General features: G+C 55.2%; 7 protein-coding genes across 7 annotated transcripts; 4 read left to right on the top strand and 3 right to left on the bottom strand.

The window, feature by feature from the left end:
* The first annotated feature begins 139 nt into the window (after positions 1 to 139).
* Positions 140 to 2,178, top strand: B0H18DRAFT_159220 (Pkinase-domain-containing protein). The gene is made up of 10 exons (XM_048036909.1): positions 140 to 408; positions 473 to 543; positions 624 to 715; positions 773 to 797; positions 851 to 919; positions 971 to 1,443; positions 1,505 to 1,610; positions 1,665 to 1,760; positions 1,823 to 2,026; positions 2,088 to 2,178. The coding sequence occupies exons 1-10, from the start codon at positions 279 to 281 to the stop codon at positions 2,127 to 2,129; spliced, it is 1,308 nt and encodes a 435-aa protein (XP_047895715.1). The 5' UTR covers positions 140 to 278; the 3' UTR covers positions 2,130 to 2,178.
* On the bottom strand, positions 2,161 to 3,468 carry B0H18DRAFT_159283 (uncharacterized protein). Its single transcript, XM_048036910.1, has 3 exons — positions 2,987 to 3,468; positions 2,781 to 2,930; positions 2,161 to 2,730 (listed from the first exon to the last, which is right to left on the bottom strand). The coding sequence occupies exons 1-3, from the start codon at positions 3,410 to 3,412 to the stop codon at positions 2,227 to 2,229; spliced, it is 1,080 nt and encodes a 359-aa protein (XP_047895714.1). The 5' UTR covers positions 3,413 to 3,468; the 3' UTR covers positions 2,161 to 2,226.
* Positions 3,469 to 3,826: 358 nt separating this feature from the next.
* Positions 3,827 to 6,750, top strand: B0H18DRAFT_1117092 (uncharacterized protein; the record flags this gene model as incomplete). Its single annotated transcript, XM_048033527.1, has 2 exons — positions 3,827 to 4,221; positions 4,275 to 6,750. 2 exons carry the CDS (start codon positions 3,827 to 3,829, stop codon positions 6,748 to 6,750), a joined length of 2,871 nt encoding a protein of 956 aa, XP_047895713.1.
* A 1,303-nt stretch (positions 6,751 to 8,053) lies between these two features.
* Positions 8,054 to 10,677, bottom strand: B0H18DRAFT_930770 (cytochrome P450). Its single transcript, XM_048041716.1, has 7 exons — positions 10,368 to 10,677; positions 10,178 to 10,291; positions 10,002 to 10,124; positions 9,486 to 9,950; positions 9,253 to 9,425; positions 8,646 to 9,201; positions 8,054 to 8,584 (listed from the first exon to the last, which is right to left on the bottom strand). The coding sequence occupies exons 1-7, from the start codon at positions 10,518 to 10,520 to the stop codon at positions 8,528 to 8,530; spliced, it is 1,641 nt and encodes a 546-aa protein (XP_047895712.1). The 5' UTR covers positions 10,521 to 10,677; the 3' UTR covers positions 8,054 to 8,527.
* Positions 10,678 to 11,772: 1,095 nt separating this feature from the next.
* On the bottom strand, positions 11,773 to 12,590 carry B0H18DRAFT_994827 (uncharacterized protein). Its single transcript, XM_048045285.1, has 5 exons — positions 12,475 to 12,590; positions 12,262 to 12,416; positions 12,043 to 12,153; positions 11,869 to 12,010; positions 11,773 to 11,814 (listed from the first exon to the last, which is right to left on the bottom strand). Exons 2-4 carry the CDS (start codon positions 12,411 to 12,413, stop codon positions 11,923 to 11,925), a joined length of 351 nt encoding a protein of 116 aa, XP_047895711.1. The 5' UTR covers positions 12,414 to 12,416; positions 12,475 to 12,590; the 3' UTR covers positions 11,773 to 11,814; positions 11,869 to 11,922.
* A 122-nt stretch (positions 12,591 to 12,712) lies between these two features.
* On the top strand, positions 12,713 to 13,893 carry B0H18DRAFT_953294 (uncharacterized protein; the record flags this gene model as incomplete). The annotated part of the gene is made up of 8 exons (XM_048042180.1): positions 12,713 to 12,735; positions 12,807 to 12,868; positions 12,923 to 13,008; positions 13,087 to 13,224; positions 13,322 to 13,390; positions 13,445 to 13,528; positions 13,601 to 13,679; positions 13,805 to 13,893. The coding sequence occupies 8 exons, from the start codon at positions 12,713 to 12,715 to the stop codon at positions 13,891 to 13,893; spliced, it is 630 nt and encodes a 209-aa protein (XP_047895710.1).
* Positions 13,894 to 14,393: 500 nt separating this feature from the next.
* B0H18DRAFT_994815 (uncharacterized protein) lies at positions 14,394 to 15,476 on the top strand. The gene is made up of 3 exons (XM_048045284.1): positions 14,394 to 14,560; positions 14,637 to 14,822; positions 14,880 to 15,476. The coding sequence occupies exons 1-3, from the start codon at positions 14,513 to 14,515 to the stop codon at positions 15,051 to 15,053; spliced, it is 408 nt and encodes a 135-aa protein (XP_047895709.1). The 5' UTR covers positions 14,394 to 14,512; the 3' UTR covers positions 15,054 to 15,476.

The raw sequence follows: 15,476 nt of genomic DNA, 5'->3' as shown, positions 1-15,476 counted from the left end.
GGCACCCGTAGACAACCCTCGAGCAAGTTCCAGGTGATCAGCGCGTTTTGAGGCCGTAGGCAGCAGGGAAGAGCAAGCGAGCAGATGTGGCCTGCGGCAAGATCGCGTCGGAACGCGTTCCAGGCGCGTGAGTGCTTTCAGGTGCTTTCCGTGTCGCAGACGCAGCCACCGCGACCAATCCTGTTCGCACAGCTCCGTCCTCGTTCCTCTCTACAGCCCTCTTCCCTACTCGCATTCTTCCTTTCTATTCAACGCTCTATCTATCGTATTATCCCGCAATGTCTGTCATTCACCCACAACTTCACAGTACGCTCGACAGCCTCAAGTTCCAGCTCAAGGATGCTTTCTGGGCGCTCTCGTCCTGCATTTGCCAGCAGTCAGCGAAGGTCAAGATTAATGGCCGGACATGTTAGTGTTTGCTTGCGAGGGCATGATAATTGACGAGACCTCTAACGAAGGTTCATCACAACAGTCAAAATCGTGAGAGTACTGGGAGAAGGCGGCTTCTCGTTCGTCTACTTAGCGGAGGATGAGCACAGCGGGGTATGTCTCAATATACTGCGGTCACAGAATGAATGGCAAGCAGCTTGTTGCTGTGCCGCATCTCATAGTAGCCCTGACAGAGGCAATTCGCCTTGAAGAAGATTCGGTGTCCGAGTGGACGGGAAGACGTGAGGCAGGCTATGCGAGAGGTCGAAGCATACCGGAGATTCAAGTGAGCATCCCATCCCACTTGATTGCGTTGTAGACTGAAGTATAATGATGTCTGTAGGCACCCAAATATCATTCGCATATTGGTACGTCTTTCGCAACCCATGTGCGGCTCGCCCTCCTCTGAATTCACTCGCAGGACTCTGCAGTCGTGGAGGACCCAAATGGTGATGGCCAAGTTGTCTATCTCTTCCTTCCCCTTTACAAGGTACGCAGCATCCCGGCGCTCTAACTGTAGTCGCGTCCAACACATTCCCAGCGAGGCAACCTCCAAGACGCAATCAACGCCAACTCCATTAACGGCACACACTTCTCTGAACAAGAAATGCTGCGCCTCTTCAAGGGGACCTGCGAAGCCGTCCGGGCCATGCACGACTACCGTGTCCCTGTAAATCCTAAAGCCGGGCGCACGAATCAGTCCCGGTCCGCCTCAAATACTGCCGCGTCCATACCTGGACCAAGCAACCCTAACTCTCCCCGGCATTCGCTAGACGACGACGAGAACGCGGAGATGTTTCCGCGCCCGGAGGGGGACGGCGATGTCGGGTACTCATATCGTGGCAATGGGAGCGTGCATGGCTCGGAGGTCCCGCTCATGACGAAGAACCGACCGGATGACAATGAGGCCATATTTGATGGTGACGAGGAGCTTGCGCGCATCCAACAGGAGGAGAACAGCCGCTCTGGGGAGACGGAGCTTGTCCCATACGCGCATAGGGACATGAAACCAGGGTGAGCGCGTGCGTTCTTCCCTCGCTGAGCGTGTCGGTCTGACTGCGAGTGTCGTTCGCAGCAATGTCATGATAGCGGACGATGGTTCACCTGTCCTCATGGACTTCGGTAGTGCCATGAAAGCGCGGATCAAAATCGAAAATCGGTCGCAAGCTTTGCTGCAGCAGGTCTGTGATATCTGCTGTTGAGTCTTACATCTCGCCTGACCTCGCCGAGCGCAGGATCTCGCGGCAGAGCAGTGTACAATGGCATACCGTGCTCCCGAGCTCTTCGATGTCAAGACCGGCATCACGCTCGACGAGAAAGTCGACATCTGGGTTAGTACGCTTACCTCCATCTCCCCTGCTGTAACACTTCGCTCACGTTGCACGCACTATAGTCGCTCGGCTGCACACTTTTCGCGCTCGCCTACTCCCACTCGCCATTCGAGAATATGCAAACAACAGAGCAGGGTGGCTCGATAGCGATGGCAGTCATGAACGCGCAGTACAAGCACCCACAGTCTGCCTACTCCCAGGGGCTGAAGAACCTCATCGACAGCATGCTGAAGGTTAGCCCCAGTGAACGGCCCGACATCTACCAGGTATGCTTCGTCCCACGTCTCCTATTGCCACGAACAAGGCTGACGCGCCCCGTTTGTGTAGGTGATTGAGATGACCGACAAGGTCCTGCAGAGTCTCAGATAGCAGATCTAGTATCCCTCTCCGCTGCTGTACACACTTGCTCCTCGCTCGGTGGGCTATTTATTTATGGACGCGGATACCGCGTATGCACGATGCTGCATTATGCTGCTGAATCCTTTTGGATTCTTTTCCGCTTCTTCCCGATCGAAGGAACACTCGGTTTGCCAGGACCTTTCGATGCCTGCCGCGTCGAATCAGACGCATTTGGAAATGAACCCTTCGTGCGCTTTGCGTTCTTCGGTGGTTTCGACGGTAGAGGATGTGACGGCTCATCGTTTGGACTGGGTGGGGATGATACGACAACCTCGGCGTTCTGGGCCTTTCGTTCCGCCTTGCCTTTCTTTACCTGTGGAGGCGAATTTGTCGACTCGACGGGTGATGTCGCCGCTTTCTTGGTCGACCGAGGCTGCCCGCCGGTGAGCTGACCATCGGCGCCCGCCTCAAGTTTCCTTTTCTTGGCTGGAGCAGCAGGCTTTGCCTCACCCTCGCCCTCAGAATCCGGTGCAGAGGCCTTCGCCGCCCGATCTTTCTTGAACGCAATACCGCGAGCCTTCATCAACTTCTGTTTCGTGCGTTTGGCCTTGACCTTCGCTAGTTTGTTTTGCTGCACACAAATGAGTCAAGACACATGCTTGGCTTGGTTGAAACACGCACCCGTTTTTCTGCCCGCTTCGACAGTTCAGTATCGGCACTCTTCTCTGCTCCCGTCCCCGCGCTGAGTAGTGAGACAATGTCCCGTACATCTGTCTCTGGGCCAGCCGGCTGCGCTAACTCTACGAACCGTTTGTAACGACGGACGTGTGCCTAGATGTATACAAGAACTGAGAAGGCTGAAACGCGCAATCAAGCTGCATGCATACGTTAGAGGATCGGTGCACCTCGCACATGGTGGAGTTCTTCAATAGCTTTCCTGGGCAGGCTACACAGGCCCTGACCTCGGGTTCAAGCGAAATGAAGTACAGAGGGTCTTTGAGTGCTTCTGAGACAGAAAGTGGCGGCTCCCCAGCATCCGACACCTCTGAAGCGTTGTCGGAATCTGCATCTCCCTCGCTCTCCTCGTCCTGTTCAGAGGCACCTTCGTCCCCGTCTTCATCCCCGTCTTTCTCATCTGCGCTCTCTGCATCGTCGTCTTCTCCTGCGTCGGAGTCATCTTCCGACCCCGAGCTTGAAGACGACTCGTCCGAGTCTGTGTCGTGCAGCCCTAGAACCTCCTTGGTCTCCGCGTCCAAACCCATCTCCTCATCGCGCTCCTGTCTCTCCTGACGTCGCGCAACGCGTTTGAACATGGTGCTGATATGTTGTTATCGTGAAGCAGAAGCCAAGTGTCTTATATCGCTCTGGGAATACGCAAGTGGGTAGTGGTACAGGTCTCTGAGGAACATCATTGCGCCTCGAAAACGGCGAGAATACGGTGCACGTGACTCTACGCGTCCGCGAAAAGTGCAGACTCTGCAGGGAAGTGCTGACCGCCGACCTGTCCACACTTGGCTCCTACAACTCCAGAGCCCGTCTCTCTCCGTCCAGGTCCTGCTTTCTTGCATAGCGGAAGGCTTCTTTGCGGTTGCATTTATCGGGCAACAAGCTGGTTCTATAGGTCAGCTTGATTCGGTAATTAGACGTTACTCTGTTGACACGCCTATACGCTCGTACATTATCAGGCTAGCTCTGACAGGAGCACCTACGGAACCCTTTCATCCTGTATGCATCGGCGTAGCGCCTCTCGCCTCGTAGACATCGCGTCTACCAGCTCGGCCGCTCTCGGTCGAACCACTCAACGCCATGCATCGAATGTCGCCCGAAACCGCAAGCCTCCTGGCGAGGCGCTCTCGAGGAAGACATACGACAAGGTAGAGCTTGCCGCCAAAGGTCTTGTTGCCGCTGCTGCGAAGAAGCAGAATAAAGTCGGTTGGGGACACCCGCAGCATCACGAGGGTGAGACTCGCAGGTTGACGGCAGCAGTGAAGAGCGCCGCAAATCCATTGAAGGCACCCACTCCCGAGTTGCAGATGCTCCTTGCCCATCAAAACATTTCCCCCGACCCAGAGCTAGGCAGGTCGCTTAATTTTGAGCCTGGTTCACTCGTCGAGATCCGCAGGTAACGTGCACAAATGTCATGCATCATGAGCTCTATGCTGACCCATTCTGCAGGAGTGAAAGCGTTTACCATGGAGTGGTAGTCCAAACCATACCCGACAACGGCCGATGGATGACATACTCACTGCTCAGTGGTGGCGAGTTATGGCCACATCAGGACAGCGACGTGATGCTATACATCCCTGGCTTCGTCGAGCGTGACCTCATCGCACGATGTGGATCCAAACAAGCGACACTCCTCAACGAGAGCGAGATCGCTGCCCGTGTCAGTGTTCTCAAACGTCTGCGGAACCTCGAGATCGCGGTGGAACAGACTGTAAAGGAGTTACACCATCAGCTCCGAGGTATATATGAACAGCTCAGACATCCAGACCCTGAGCAGGCTACTTCAGTGACGGTGGAAGAAGCCGCACGCCTCGTAACTTCGAAGTCGCGGGACCCACTGTTGACGAAGTGGGCTGTCCACAAGTACCTCTTTGAGAAGTGCAAATACTTTTCGGCGGAGGTGTCGAATTTCTTGGAGAGACCGGCGTTCGAGGTACGGTCGAAGCGCGATGTCGATACCATCGACGCCGTCGACGAAATGGTCGCACGGAAAGACCCCGTCATGGATAGCTTCGTGGAGAAGGCCAAGATCCTCATCCGGGCGGCACGGAAACGGGCGCGGGAGACATGGTCACAACCGCCCTCTTATCAAGCCGACGACAACACTACATTCAAGCCTGCTGAAATGTTCATCATTCGTTTCTTGTGCTCTTCGCTCCGTAACAATCGGATGACCCAAAGGGATCCATTCCTGCTCTCGCAAACGTACATCATGAAGAAAACTGGTCTATACGACTCCGATGACTACGGACAACGCACTGTCTACCCTTTCCTCGTCGAGCTCGGCGTGATACCGCCGTGGCAAGATCCTGTCGACCGCACACAACCGTCTACTGGTATCAGTGGAATGCCATTGCTCGGGAGCGAGCTTGCACGTGGTCAACCTTCATCGTCACCAGCGAACACTTCCTCTACGCGTCCAGCATCGTCGTTGCCGCTGGGTCCAGAAGATTTCTACTCGCGCGACCTGGTCGATCATCTGCGACACGACTTCGGCGACATGCCGGTCTATGTCATCGACGATGCGGACGCAGAAGAACTCGACGATGGCTTTTCCGTAGAAGCGGTTCCCTCCGAGCCTGGCCGCACGTGGCTGCACGTACACATCGCGGACCCGACGTCCGTGCTTCCGCCTACGCACAGGATTGCGCGGGAGGCCCTTGCCCGTATGGAGTCATTGTACTATCCCGATGGTTCCATCCCCATGCTTCCCGACGTGCCGGAGCTACGCGAGCTGAGTCTAGGGCAGGTTGGGGTGCAACGCGTCATGACATTCAGTGGCAAGATCGATACAGAGGGGAACATCGTGGAATACAAGATCAGGCCGGGCATCATCAGGAATGTGCAAAAGTTACACTACAGCGACGTGAATGAGGCAATAGGTGCACCATTCGTTCCCCCCCAGTTTCCATTCGGAGGGGGAGAGGATCTGATCCCTCCCTCAAACGCGGCGTCGGTCGGGAAATCGGCCATAGACGATTTATCGTCCGTTCGGAAAGTGACCGACGCTTTAGTAAAAGGCCGTGTGCGCCAGGGCGCAACGCAGTACGATTGGACCAAATCCAAGGTCGCCATTCGTCCCAAATCCTTGCCAACACCCCCCGTAACAAACCGGCCGTACCGTTGGTCAGGTTTTCCAAAGCTGTATTACGCCGTCGAGTCCAGCCGGATGGTAGATTCGGGCTCTCGGCAGATAGTCGCAGAGTGCATGCGGTTGGCGTCTCGCATCGCCTCGATGTGGCTCCGGGACCGCGACATCCCTGCTATCCGGCGGGTGTCCCGAGAACTGGTAGACACGACCCCGGGTGCTGTCCAACAAATGCTAAGCTCTCGTGACGAGAGCGGCTTCGTGGACCACTTGCTCATGCTTCAGCTGGGACTCGTTTCCACAGGCGCGACATACGCAGTCATGCTCGGCCCGCATGCGGTGTTAGGCATCCCCGACGGCGAAGGGTACATGCGCGCAACATCACCCCTCAGGAGGTTCCTCGACATGGTCACCCACTGGCAGATCAAGCATGCACTGCTAACCCCCGACGCACCGCGCCTCTTCCCAGAGGAATGGCTCCAGGACCTCGCCAAGCACTCGACCTGGTGGGAAGGCCACCACCGGGGGATCGAGCGGAATCACGAGCGGTTTTGGGCTTATAAGTTCTTGGAGAGGCGGATTGCGGAGACCAAGGAAGGGTCGCCTGAGGCGGAGAGACTCGCGGATGCGCTCGTTGCCGTCGTGACGCACACCCCGGTGAACAACTTCCTTCATCAGTATTGGCAGGCTTCGTGTCATCTCTGGGATCTGGGGCTGAGAGGCATCCTCATCCAATTGGGGCCCACAGAACCGTTGAAAGGTGGCGACCGGGTACCTGTGAAGGTCGCAGCGCTTAAGCTCGGTGTCACGTCGCAACTAGACCTTGTCAAGAGATAGATTCACTGTAGTACGTGTTCTGTGCTGTTCTAGATATGCTATGTGTCGTAATGACGCATCCCTACTCTGGATATCCGATGTGCGTGTGCGTGCTCCACGGAACGGTACAAGGAGGATGACCATGCAATACACCCGTTCGGATTGGTTGCTGCGGCGCCCTTATGGCAGCGGATGCGCCGCAGACGTTATTGACTCTGCTGAGTAGATCCCCGCAAGAACCGTAGTGGACTGACTGGACTAACTTCCGGTATTCAATGTGCGCGTGAACGCCGATCTCCTAGTAGGTATGTTTCTTCGGCTTAAGTCTGATAGTCATTCAGTCTCACCGGCCCAACACCGTTTCAACTCCTTGTCTTCCGACGACTTCGTTATCATTGACGTCCCTACTATGGTCCAAGGCTGATAAATTTGAAAGAAGGTTCTCCAGCAAACTCTCTCCTCGCGGCCACCGATACATTGCAGCGGGTCCTGTTTACATAGAGCCGTGTCGTCACAAGACAACCAGAGGCAATGCCATGTCGAAGGTCACTCTTTGCCATTGGTGCGGACAAGAATAAGTGCAGTGGTACGAGGTCGGGCTAATGCGACGATTGGCTAATTGCTATGTAGACGGATCATCGCTGTGTTCATCGTCGTTTCTCCGCGAAGGCGGCGAAGACAGATGCCTCGTTGCCATTCAATGGTACATTTGCGATCGACTCTCAACGCTACCTCATTGGAGGCGGCACCTATGCGGCTTCGTCACGTCGCAAAGTCATCGAGGCTATGTGGTCCCTGCTAGAGCTCCCGGAGTCTTCGAGGTGCTCATCGTGGACTTAAGTCGGTCTTGTCTAATCATCGGGCGACAACCTAAAAGGACGTCGTCATGGATGGAGAAGTACACGTATATCCGCGGCACTTGCTTCCCTATCCCGGTATCCGACAATGGAAGTGACTTGTCGGAGAACACAGCAACACCGTGACTGCAAGTTTGCGGTATAGCCTCACGGTCGCCATGGAGCGGCATAGCTCGCAAAAGTAAGTTTTTGGCAATGACTTGATTCCTGAGTCGCGCGCTATGATGACATCGGTCTGGGGCAGTCGCAATGCATTATACAACCTGAGAAGAAATCTGGGCCATGACATCAAAGTTGGCTCTTGCAGTCTTGCGGAGTGGTCCAAGCGCGATAACACGGTTCTCAGCGGCGCCGAGATACGCAGGGCCGGCATGGGACGAATGTGTAAGCCCTGAGGCCTGGCTTCTTGGTCGTCCAAGGTGGCTAGTACTCTCACTCCTCGATATGGTTGGTGAGAAGCAGGTCATACGCATTTTCGCCAGTTCTACATAGTTACTTACGCGCTTCAGCGTGCGCGCATATGGATGGCTGCAGCACAGTTGTCGTTCGCCCTTCGTAGTCAGCGCCAAAGAGTAGGTCTACTCATCCCCAATAATTGCGAATGTACTGATTCCCACTTGCGTTTACGGCGAAGATTCATGTACATACCCCATGGTGAGACGCCTCGTCCGTGATGGTGGTTTGCTGTAAATCAAGTACTTGAACGCCTCAACAACGTTCCTCATGTGTTACGTGCATGTGGGCAGAAAGCAGTGACGTCGACGGTGGGTTTCGACCCCGCACCCTCGCACCCGCGGCCATTGCTGACCAACGCACAACCAGCACTTGGCCAACAGTCAGAGGTAAACGCTAAACGTTAACGTTTGAACCCAGGTTGAACCGATTACAAGTGTCTGTACTACTTTCCTTAAGCTATGTCGATTAAATCAGTGTCTATGATTCTACTTCCTTCGGCGGTACAGGATGTCGCAGGGCTGCTGGGGCGTGACCATCATCGACTACAAGCAAGCATGATAGTCAGTACAGCAGGTTACGGCTCGAGAGATAGGAAACACGCACTGTGTAGTCGGGCTTGGGGAACGGCCCCTCGATGCGCATCTCAATTTTGCGGATCATCGTCGTGACGACCGCGCCAATCTGCAGCAACGCGAACTGCTCGCCGATGCACCGATGCCTGCCCGCGCCGAAGGGGAGGTACGGGCTGTCCGTGCCCTTGCTGACCAGCCCGAAGCCGAAGTCTACCTTCGAGCTCTCGTCGTACTCCTTCCGCGCCTGCGCTGCGAAGCCCGTCACGTCGAACCACCGGCTGGGGTCCCACACGTTCGCGTCCTTCCAGATGAGCGGGTCGAGCTGGCTGAGTGCGGGCGACGCGAGGACGGTGTAGCCCTTGGGGACGACGTACACGTTGTCCTCTGACGGCGCGGCGAGCGAAGGTGGCACGGGCAGGTCGCTGCGCACGTACCGCATGATGCTGTGGATGGGCGAGTGCATGCGGAGCGTTTCCCGAAGGACGGCGTCGAGAATAGGCAGCGACCTCATGTCCTCGTACGTCATCTCGCGGAAGCCGCCTCCTGGGAGACCGAAGTGTTCAACCTGCTCCTGGTACAGCTGCTCGCTGAGGGGCCGGTCAGAAAGAATGGAGGAATACAAGCGATGCGAGACGTACGCAATGTCAGGACGGTCGGCGAGGTGCAGGAGAACCCACGAGGTCGATGATGAACTTGTGTGTTGGCCGGCCATGAGAAGAGCGATCATGATATGCGCGATCTCGTGGTCTGGAAGGGTCCGGCCATCGCGGTAGCTCTGCCTCATCAGGGAAGCCATCACGTCATCATAGTCCTACGGAGAAACACAAGGGTAAGCCAGGTCACACAAACTCAGTCTAGAGTCACCACGTACGTCCGGGTTGCCCTCCCTACGCTTGTTCATGATACCCTGGTAAAACTCGGTCATCTTGCGCTGCGCGTCGTCCCGCTTCCAGTAACTCGGGAGCGGGAGGTTCGTGAACATCCAGTGAAGCGGCGTGAACCCGTGGTCGAGGTCATGGTACAGGTCAGCGAAACCCTTGGACATGCCATCCCGAATCTCCTTGCCCTGCAAAGTCCGTGAGGCAGTGAGGATCGTCATTTCCGCCAGCGTCTTGTACGCGGTGAAGGCGCCCCATTCATCCGTACTACCAGTCTGGAAGACGCGGAAGGTCGGCTCGACGTCCATGAATTGCGTGACTTCGTCGTCGATCATCCCAACGTACTCGCGGAGCTTGTCCGTCGTGAGCGACACCTTCACAAACTTCTTCTGCTCCATCAATATCTCGTTCGGGCAGTCGTATACGACATCGCTGCCAAACACAGGGGTCGTCAGAGACTGCGGAGAATTGTTAGCTTGCTCTAGCATCCACCAAGGGGCACAACGCACCGAATAGACCTCCTCTGCCGCGACGACAGTGTGCTTGCCACCGAAGACAAAGTCATTGCCCTTGGGACCGAGGGTGGTGGTGACGCGCTTGCCGAGCAACACAAACGTGAAGACGTTGCCGTACTGCCAACTAAGCTTAAGCTATAAACTTTAGGTGGAGACCCGACTCGACGCACCTTTTCACGACAGGACACAAAAAACTCGACAGGGTCTTGACCATATTGAGCTGCTGAGCCAAACCATGGTATCCAGTGGAACACTAACGGAGGAGACGACGGGTCACGAGGAAGCTACGAAACGTGGTGAGCATGACGGTGGTGGCTGATGCTACGCCCGCGTTGTCGCCGACGTAGTTACTATACGTACCAACTGGTATAAAACGTTCAGCACGACGGCAATAACGGGTATATTGATGACGAAAAGGAGGGCGAGACGTGAGAGGGAGGCCGATGCGATTTGCTCCTGCGCCTGGACGAGGTAGCCTGCCCAGGGCTCGGTGTAGTTTGTGTCGAACGACATGTTGGGAGGTGGAACCGGACGTCGTCGGTCTTGCGCGTCGCGGTTGGCGTGGCCGTCGTCGTACTCGTCGTGTTCGTGGGGAGAGGAGAAGACGTCGACGAGCTGGGAAACAGACGGCGGGCTAATAATTTATATCGTTCTCGAATAAGTATCGAACGATGGTCAATTGCCATTTCGGGCAGGCGACCGGGACTGGCGCATGGGCGCCCGTGGACCCGATGGAGACCGTGGTGTAGACCGTTTCGGGTGCCCCGAGATGGCCCTGGCCTGCATCTCCCATCACAGAATCAAATTTCCATGCAGCGACATACCCAACAACCCACGCTGGCCAACCACAATTTTCCCATTCTCGCACCACTCCAAACACAGCGGACACACCATGACGTCGGCAGAAAAAATATCATACGCGCAGCACAGGTGGTCCATCTGAGAGCTGGGCCACAATACGCAGCAGCAAGTTGAGAAGTCCGGACTATGACACCCGGGCTACGACACCTGATACGCTGCGTGGGCTACTTAGGTCCGTTCCGTCGGGATTGTTACTATTGGCCAATCCCGAAGCAGACATGACACTGACCGTCGTCGTCGCTGCCGAACTGAAAGAATCAGCTGCCCTGCGACCATACTTTAAGCTTCAATATTTCAATACTCAACCGAGGTGAAGCACGCGCGCGTAACGACATGGACGCGAACAGGTAGGCACGCATTGGGCACGCGCACGTCGCGCGTACATCTTTTGTACGACTGCGGGGAGGTGTAACTGATACAAAACAGGTAAATCCTTACCATATACCGAAACTGTATACTGCTGAACGACATAATTGGAGCTGCCGTGATACCCAATGGTCTGTTCTACTCGTTCTCTAACATCATTTCGTTAGGCTAATCGACAGTCGATGTAAGCAGGTGCTGCCAGCGTAGAGGCTTGGAGCCCCGAACGGCCATGACACGCCAGATCGTCACTTCGTAGACAAGTTCATTGGCCGGTCATTAGGAATCACCACTCCTCCTCTTGGCGCCCCCGGCACCAGCATGCTCTGGCTCAGACGCTCATGAACACCGGACCCAGAAGCCCGTACATCCGGGTCGTCAACGATTTCACGGAAGCACTGTCTCCATCGCTGCGGCATGGCAACTATGACGGCGATGACGAGCTCGAACTGCGCCTCATTGTTGCATACAGGTGGCTTGCAGTTGTCCCATCTCTACGATAAAGATCATTTCATAAGGATCAGACCACTGTTGGAGACTACAAGGACCAGAGCGCGTCGTCGCAGCAGTGTGGCGTACTTAGGTTTGGAACGTTGCTATAGCTCGAGTCTATGACGGCTAACCTTCACCTGCGCAGGCTACGAAGCCAGGACTGCGGACGACTGTGCTTCTATATCTCTGCCTCCGATGTCTAAGCTTGCCAGACGGTTGACTGGAAGCATTGGCACTGGTCAACGCACAGAACGGCCGGCTTACCTCCATGACAGCCACCATTCAAGCTTTTAAGGCTCGGACTCTCCCCGAACCGTACAGCTTCGAGAAGCCAACGACAGCGGGAGAACAAGAACCTCGTGTCCGTCGCAGACTGCACATTGACGATGTGCCCGAACACATGACGACAACGAGGCACTTCCCCGACTTCCTCGTGGAGAGGTCGTGAGGAAATTGAAGTACGCAGCGTTGAACGCGGTGAGTGCCACAGCCAATCGTGGGATTAGCTCACCCTCGTACCACCATTCAATGGACTGACAGGAAGGCACACCGATCACTCGGGAATATTTCCGGCGGCTCGCAGACGGCATGGAACCTTTGTCGTAAACAGGGTTGGACTGCGTGGGGATCGACAGCCGCGAGTAAACACAGGGTTCGCCGGAGAGTGCTCGTGAATGCTCCCGCACGCATTAGGTTCAGCTAAGCGCTACTGCCTCATTCCATGACAATGAATTAATGAAGGCGTTGGCAGCGTGACTGCCGGCAGGGCGGCCGACACGACAGCTGTGGCAGATGTAAAATGACATCCCAGCGGGGATGGCTTCGTACAGAGCAGGTGGCGCCACGCGCATCCTGTCGGACGACTTGGTCACGAGACCGCGTCGTGAGCATACCTATCTGAGAGACTCCTCTTATTTTCCCGCCATTCGGCTTGTCGATGCAGGCCAACTGGATCTAGTTCGAGACAGCAACTCTCCTTCAAGATACTAATGCCCATAGTCACTAGCAGCAGGTGACCACGTCGACCGATACAGTACTGAGACCTCGCCGCCAGCGTGCTACCTCTCTGACCGCAGTCTGTAGCCCCGACCTCCATTGCTGGTCGCACAAGCACAATGCCGGGGACACGATCGCCTTAAAGGATGGTGAGTAGACGTTCCTTCCCCGAGCGCCAAACCCGTTCTGATCTATGTACGTAGGGAACCACATTCCCACCGTCGCCTCTGGCACTTGGAGACGCGGAAATGGAAAGGAAGCAATCGAGAATGTCAGCAACGCCGTATCGGTTGGTCTTACCCACATTCATGAACTCTATGCCAGCTCCGAGATGACTTCGTGCGGCCGACCCCGACCTACCTGACAGATACTGCGCAAGCACAAGTACGCCATTGAAGCGGAGGCCGGGGCTCCTCTCCGCTCAGGTGGACTGCGGCTCTTTATCACCACGAAGTTCTCCAGTGGCGCGGACATCGATACGTCCGTACGGAACAGCTACGAAGCGGTAGGTTATTTGCGACGCCATCGCGATCGTTCCAGCTGGAAATTCCTGCTATGGTAGCTTGGTGTAGACCATGTGGACCTCTACTTGATCCACGAAGCATGCGAAGCCGGACATACCGACGATTTGGAAGAAGATGGAAGCAATGAAAATTGTCTGCGTTGGCGAAGTGAGTGCATACTTCTGATTCTCAGATATCTTCCTGATGCTCTGCTGCACTCAGGAGCATCGGCGTCAGCAATCTCAATGGGTTAATCACCTGAAGACATTGTTAGAATCTACGAGACTTAGGCCTGCTGCCAATCAGGTTTGTCTACCAAACGAGAGTATGCCGCCGTCGGCTGACCTCATCCTTGATCGCCCTTGCTGCTGGGACTAGATCATGATCCACCCGCAAGTTATGCATCTCCAAGCACCAATCGTCGAGTTCTGCCAGAAGGAAGGTATAACCGTCGAAGGTATTGTCTCTGCCTGTATGTTGCGCACTTCCTGTCTTTCTGAAATCCCACGAAAGTGCCGTAGTCCTCTTATGGGGTACTCGATTTCGCCAAACAGATAGCTCAACGGCTCGATGTAAATCCAGAGCAAGTCCTCGTGGCGTGGTCGAAGCTAAAGAATGCCGTGGCAGTCACGTATGTAAGACGGCATGATCAGAAAGCGGTATACTTATGAACTTGTGGCTTTCCTCTAGGTCGAGCACAAAGAAAGAGCGTCTCAGGGGCAACCTTCTGCTGGGGATATTTGTGCGTCGTCTATGGGAGCGACTATCACTCTGCGCCAGTGTGTGATGGCTTTGTATGACTGAAACGATTTGACAGAGCTGTTCACCGAGGATATCAGAGCGATAGATGAAGCAGCGGCTTAGCCGATGACTCGGAACCCGAGGAGCTTCCTTTGAGCTTCCTCGAGGGGTATATATCCCCGTTCGCTGCAGACCTTTCGCAACGAGGGACTAGTTGTGCGGTTTGAAGCTGTTACGCATCTATGCATGCGTGAAACCACAGAAGGCTTTGCCTCGGCGACTCGATTGCTATCTGTCCGTTCACAGCAATGGAATGCACTCTATGTAATTCTACACTACGTAACGTAGGGCTTGCTTGATGTCTGCTGATGTTCACGAAGCTAAGCCCTCGGGCTGCGCGGGCATTACCACTTCTTGATCTCAGGAAGGGCCCGTCTTATCAACAACGTTTGTAAGGCAACGGTTCCCAAACCAACCACTGGCACGGGACCTTACCTGTCTTGCTATATAGACGTCAGTGCGAGCCGCCGTCGATCCCTCACACCCATCATGGACGCCTGGTTCAAAGAAGCAGCGCAAGGTAAAGACCCGCATAAGGTCCGTATCTTCCGTCGGTATTCTACTTGATAGAAGCTTGTGCACCACGCCACAGCGGTACTGAGTAGTCTCGCAGCGCATCAACGTCGTTGATTCTCCTCGTCCGCTCCGCGTCGAGGTGAACGGTGTCGAAGTTGCGAACACCACCAAGCCGCGACTGCTCTTCGAAGGCAGCATCCCCCCTCGCATATACATCCCTAAAGATGACTGCCACATGGAATTCTTGAAGTCCACCGAATTGACTACGCATTGTCCGTACAAGGTTCGTTCCATTCGTCATGCCCCTCGTTCCGCATCTGAGCTCACTCCTGCGTCCCAGGGCAATGCGAATTACTACACCGTGCAACTCCCGAGCGGGGATAAATTCGACAACATCGTGTGGTGGTACGGCGAACCCTCCACCAGTGACGCTGCCGGGATCAAAGGATACGTCTCGTTCTACGACACGAAAGTAGATCTATACCTCGACGGTGCTTTGCAGGCGAGGCCGTAAAGCAGACAGGCAGAAGCGTGACAAATGAAGCTCGATGTTTCTGTTATCATATACTCCACGGTGTCTTGCGAACTGCGAATGTCGAGATGCCCCTGCCAGTCACCACGGTCTGATCGCCAAAGGGCTGGTCCCATTCTACGATACGAATGCTGACATGTACCTCGACGTTTGGCAGAAGAGGTCTGCACAACGCTGAGCGAGGCCGTTCAGAAATAAATATTACTAGCCGTATTCCAAATTGTCAGTGTCTGCCAACAACGAAGTAGCCCGCCCGAAGCGTGCCCCATGGTTTGATTGTGATACCGCCCAAATACCGCCTCTGTCAGCGACACTATGATCGACTTGAACGGTGGATGCAGCTTCGCGTCGGTTGCGGTCACTGCTGCTGGAGCTTGTATTGCCACGTCGATTTGGATGCTGAGC

This window comes from Fomitopsis serialis (genome assembly GCF_022376445.1).
Source record: "Fomitopsis serialis strain Sig1Antser10 chromosome Unknown B0H18scaffold_18, whole genome shotgun sequence".
Taxonomy (NCBI): domain Eukaryota; kingdom Fungi; phylum Basidiomycota; class Agaricomycetes; order Polyporales; family Fomitopsidaceae; genus Fomitopsis; species Fomitopsis serialis.
The sequence above is the reverse complement of the archived record's forward strand: the minus strand, read 5'-3'. Positions and strand labels throughout refer to the sequence as shown.

Excerpts from the sequence above, each read along its gene's own strand:
- B0H18DRAFT_159283 (XM_048036910.1), bottom strand. The coding sequence starts at position 3,412 with ATGTTCAAACGCGTTGCGCGACGTCAGGAGAGACAGGAGCGCGATGAG. Across the intron at positions 2,931-2,986 it reads AGGTGCACCGATCCTCTAAC|GCACACGTCCGTCGTTACAA; the intron begins GTATGCATGCAG and ends GTATACATCTAG. Across the intron at positions 2,731-2,780 it reads CGAAGCGGGCAGAAAAACGG|CAAAACAAACTAGCGAAGGT; the intron begins GTGCGTGTTTCA and ends ATTTGTGTGCAG.
- B0H18DRAFT_994827 (XM_048045285.1), bottom strand. The coding sequence starts at position 12,413 with ATGCGTGCGGGAGCATTCACGAGCACTCTCCGGCGAACCCTGTGTTTA. Across the intron at positions 12,154-12,261 it reads AGTGATCGGTGTGCCTTCCT|GAAGTCGGGGAAGTGCCTCG; the intron begins GTCAGTCCATTG and ends CCTCTCCACGAG. Across the intron at positions 12,011-12,042 it reads GTCGTTGGCTTCTCGAAGCT|CTTGAATGGTGGCTGTCATG; the intron begins GTACGGTTCGGG and ends GAGCCTTAAAAG.
- B0H18DRAFT_159220 (XM_048036909.1), top strand. The coding sequence starts at position 279 with ATGTCTGTCATTCACCCACAACTTCACAGTACGCTCGACAGCCTCAAG. Across the intron at positions 409-472 it reads CAAGATTAATGGCCGGACAT|TCAAAATCGTGAGAGTACTG; the intron begins GTTAGTGTTTGC and ends TCATCACAACAG. Across the intron at positions 1,761-1,822 it reads ACGAGAAAGTCGACATCTGG|TCGCTCGGCTGCACACTTTT; the intron begins GTTAGTACGCTT and ends CACGCACTATAG.
- B0H18DRAFT_994815 (XM_048045284.1), top strand. The coding sequence starts at position 14,513 with ATGGACGCCTGGTTCAAAGAAGCAGCGCAAGGTAAAGACCCGCATAAG. Across the intron at positions 14,561-14,636 it reads AAGGTAAAGACCCGCATAAG|CGCATCAACGTCGTTGATTC; the intron begins GTCCGTATCTTC and ends GTAGTCTCGCAG. Across the intron at positions 14,823-14,879 it reads CTACGCATTGTCCGTACAAG|GGCAATGCGAATTACTACAC; the intron begins GTTCGTTCCATT and ends CCTGCGTCCCAG.
- B0H18DRAFT_930770 (XM_048041716.1), bottom strand. The coding sequence starts at position 10,520 with ATGTCGTTCGACACAAACTACACCGAGCCCTGGGCAGGCTACCTCGTC. Across the intron at positions 9,426-9,485 it reads GTAGGGAGGGCAACCCGGAC|GACTATGATGACGTGATGGC; the intron begins GTACGTGGTGAC and ends GTTTCTCCGTAG. Across the intron at positions 8,585-8,645 it reads TCCCCAAGCCCGACTACACA|TCGATGATGGTCACGCCCCA; the intron begins GTGCGTGTTTCC and ends GCTTGCTTGTAG.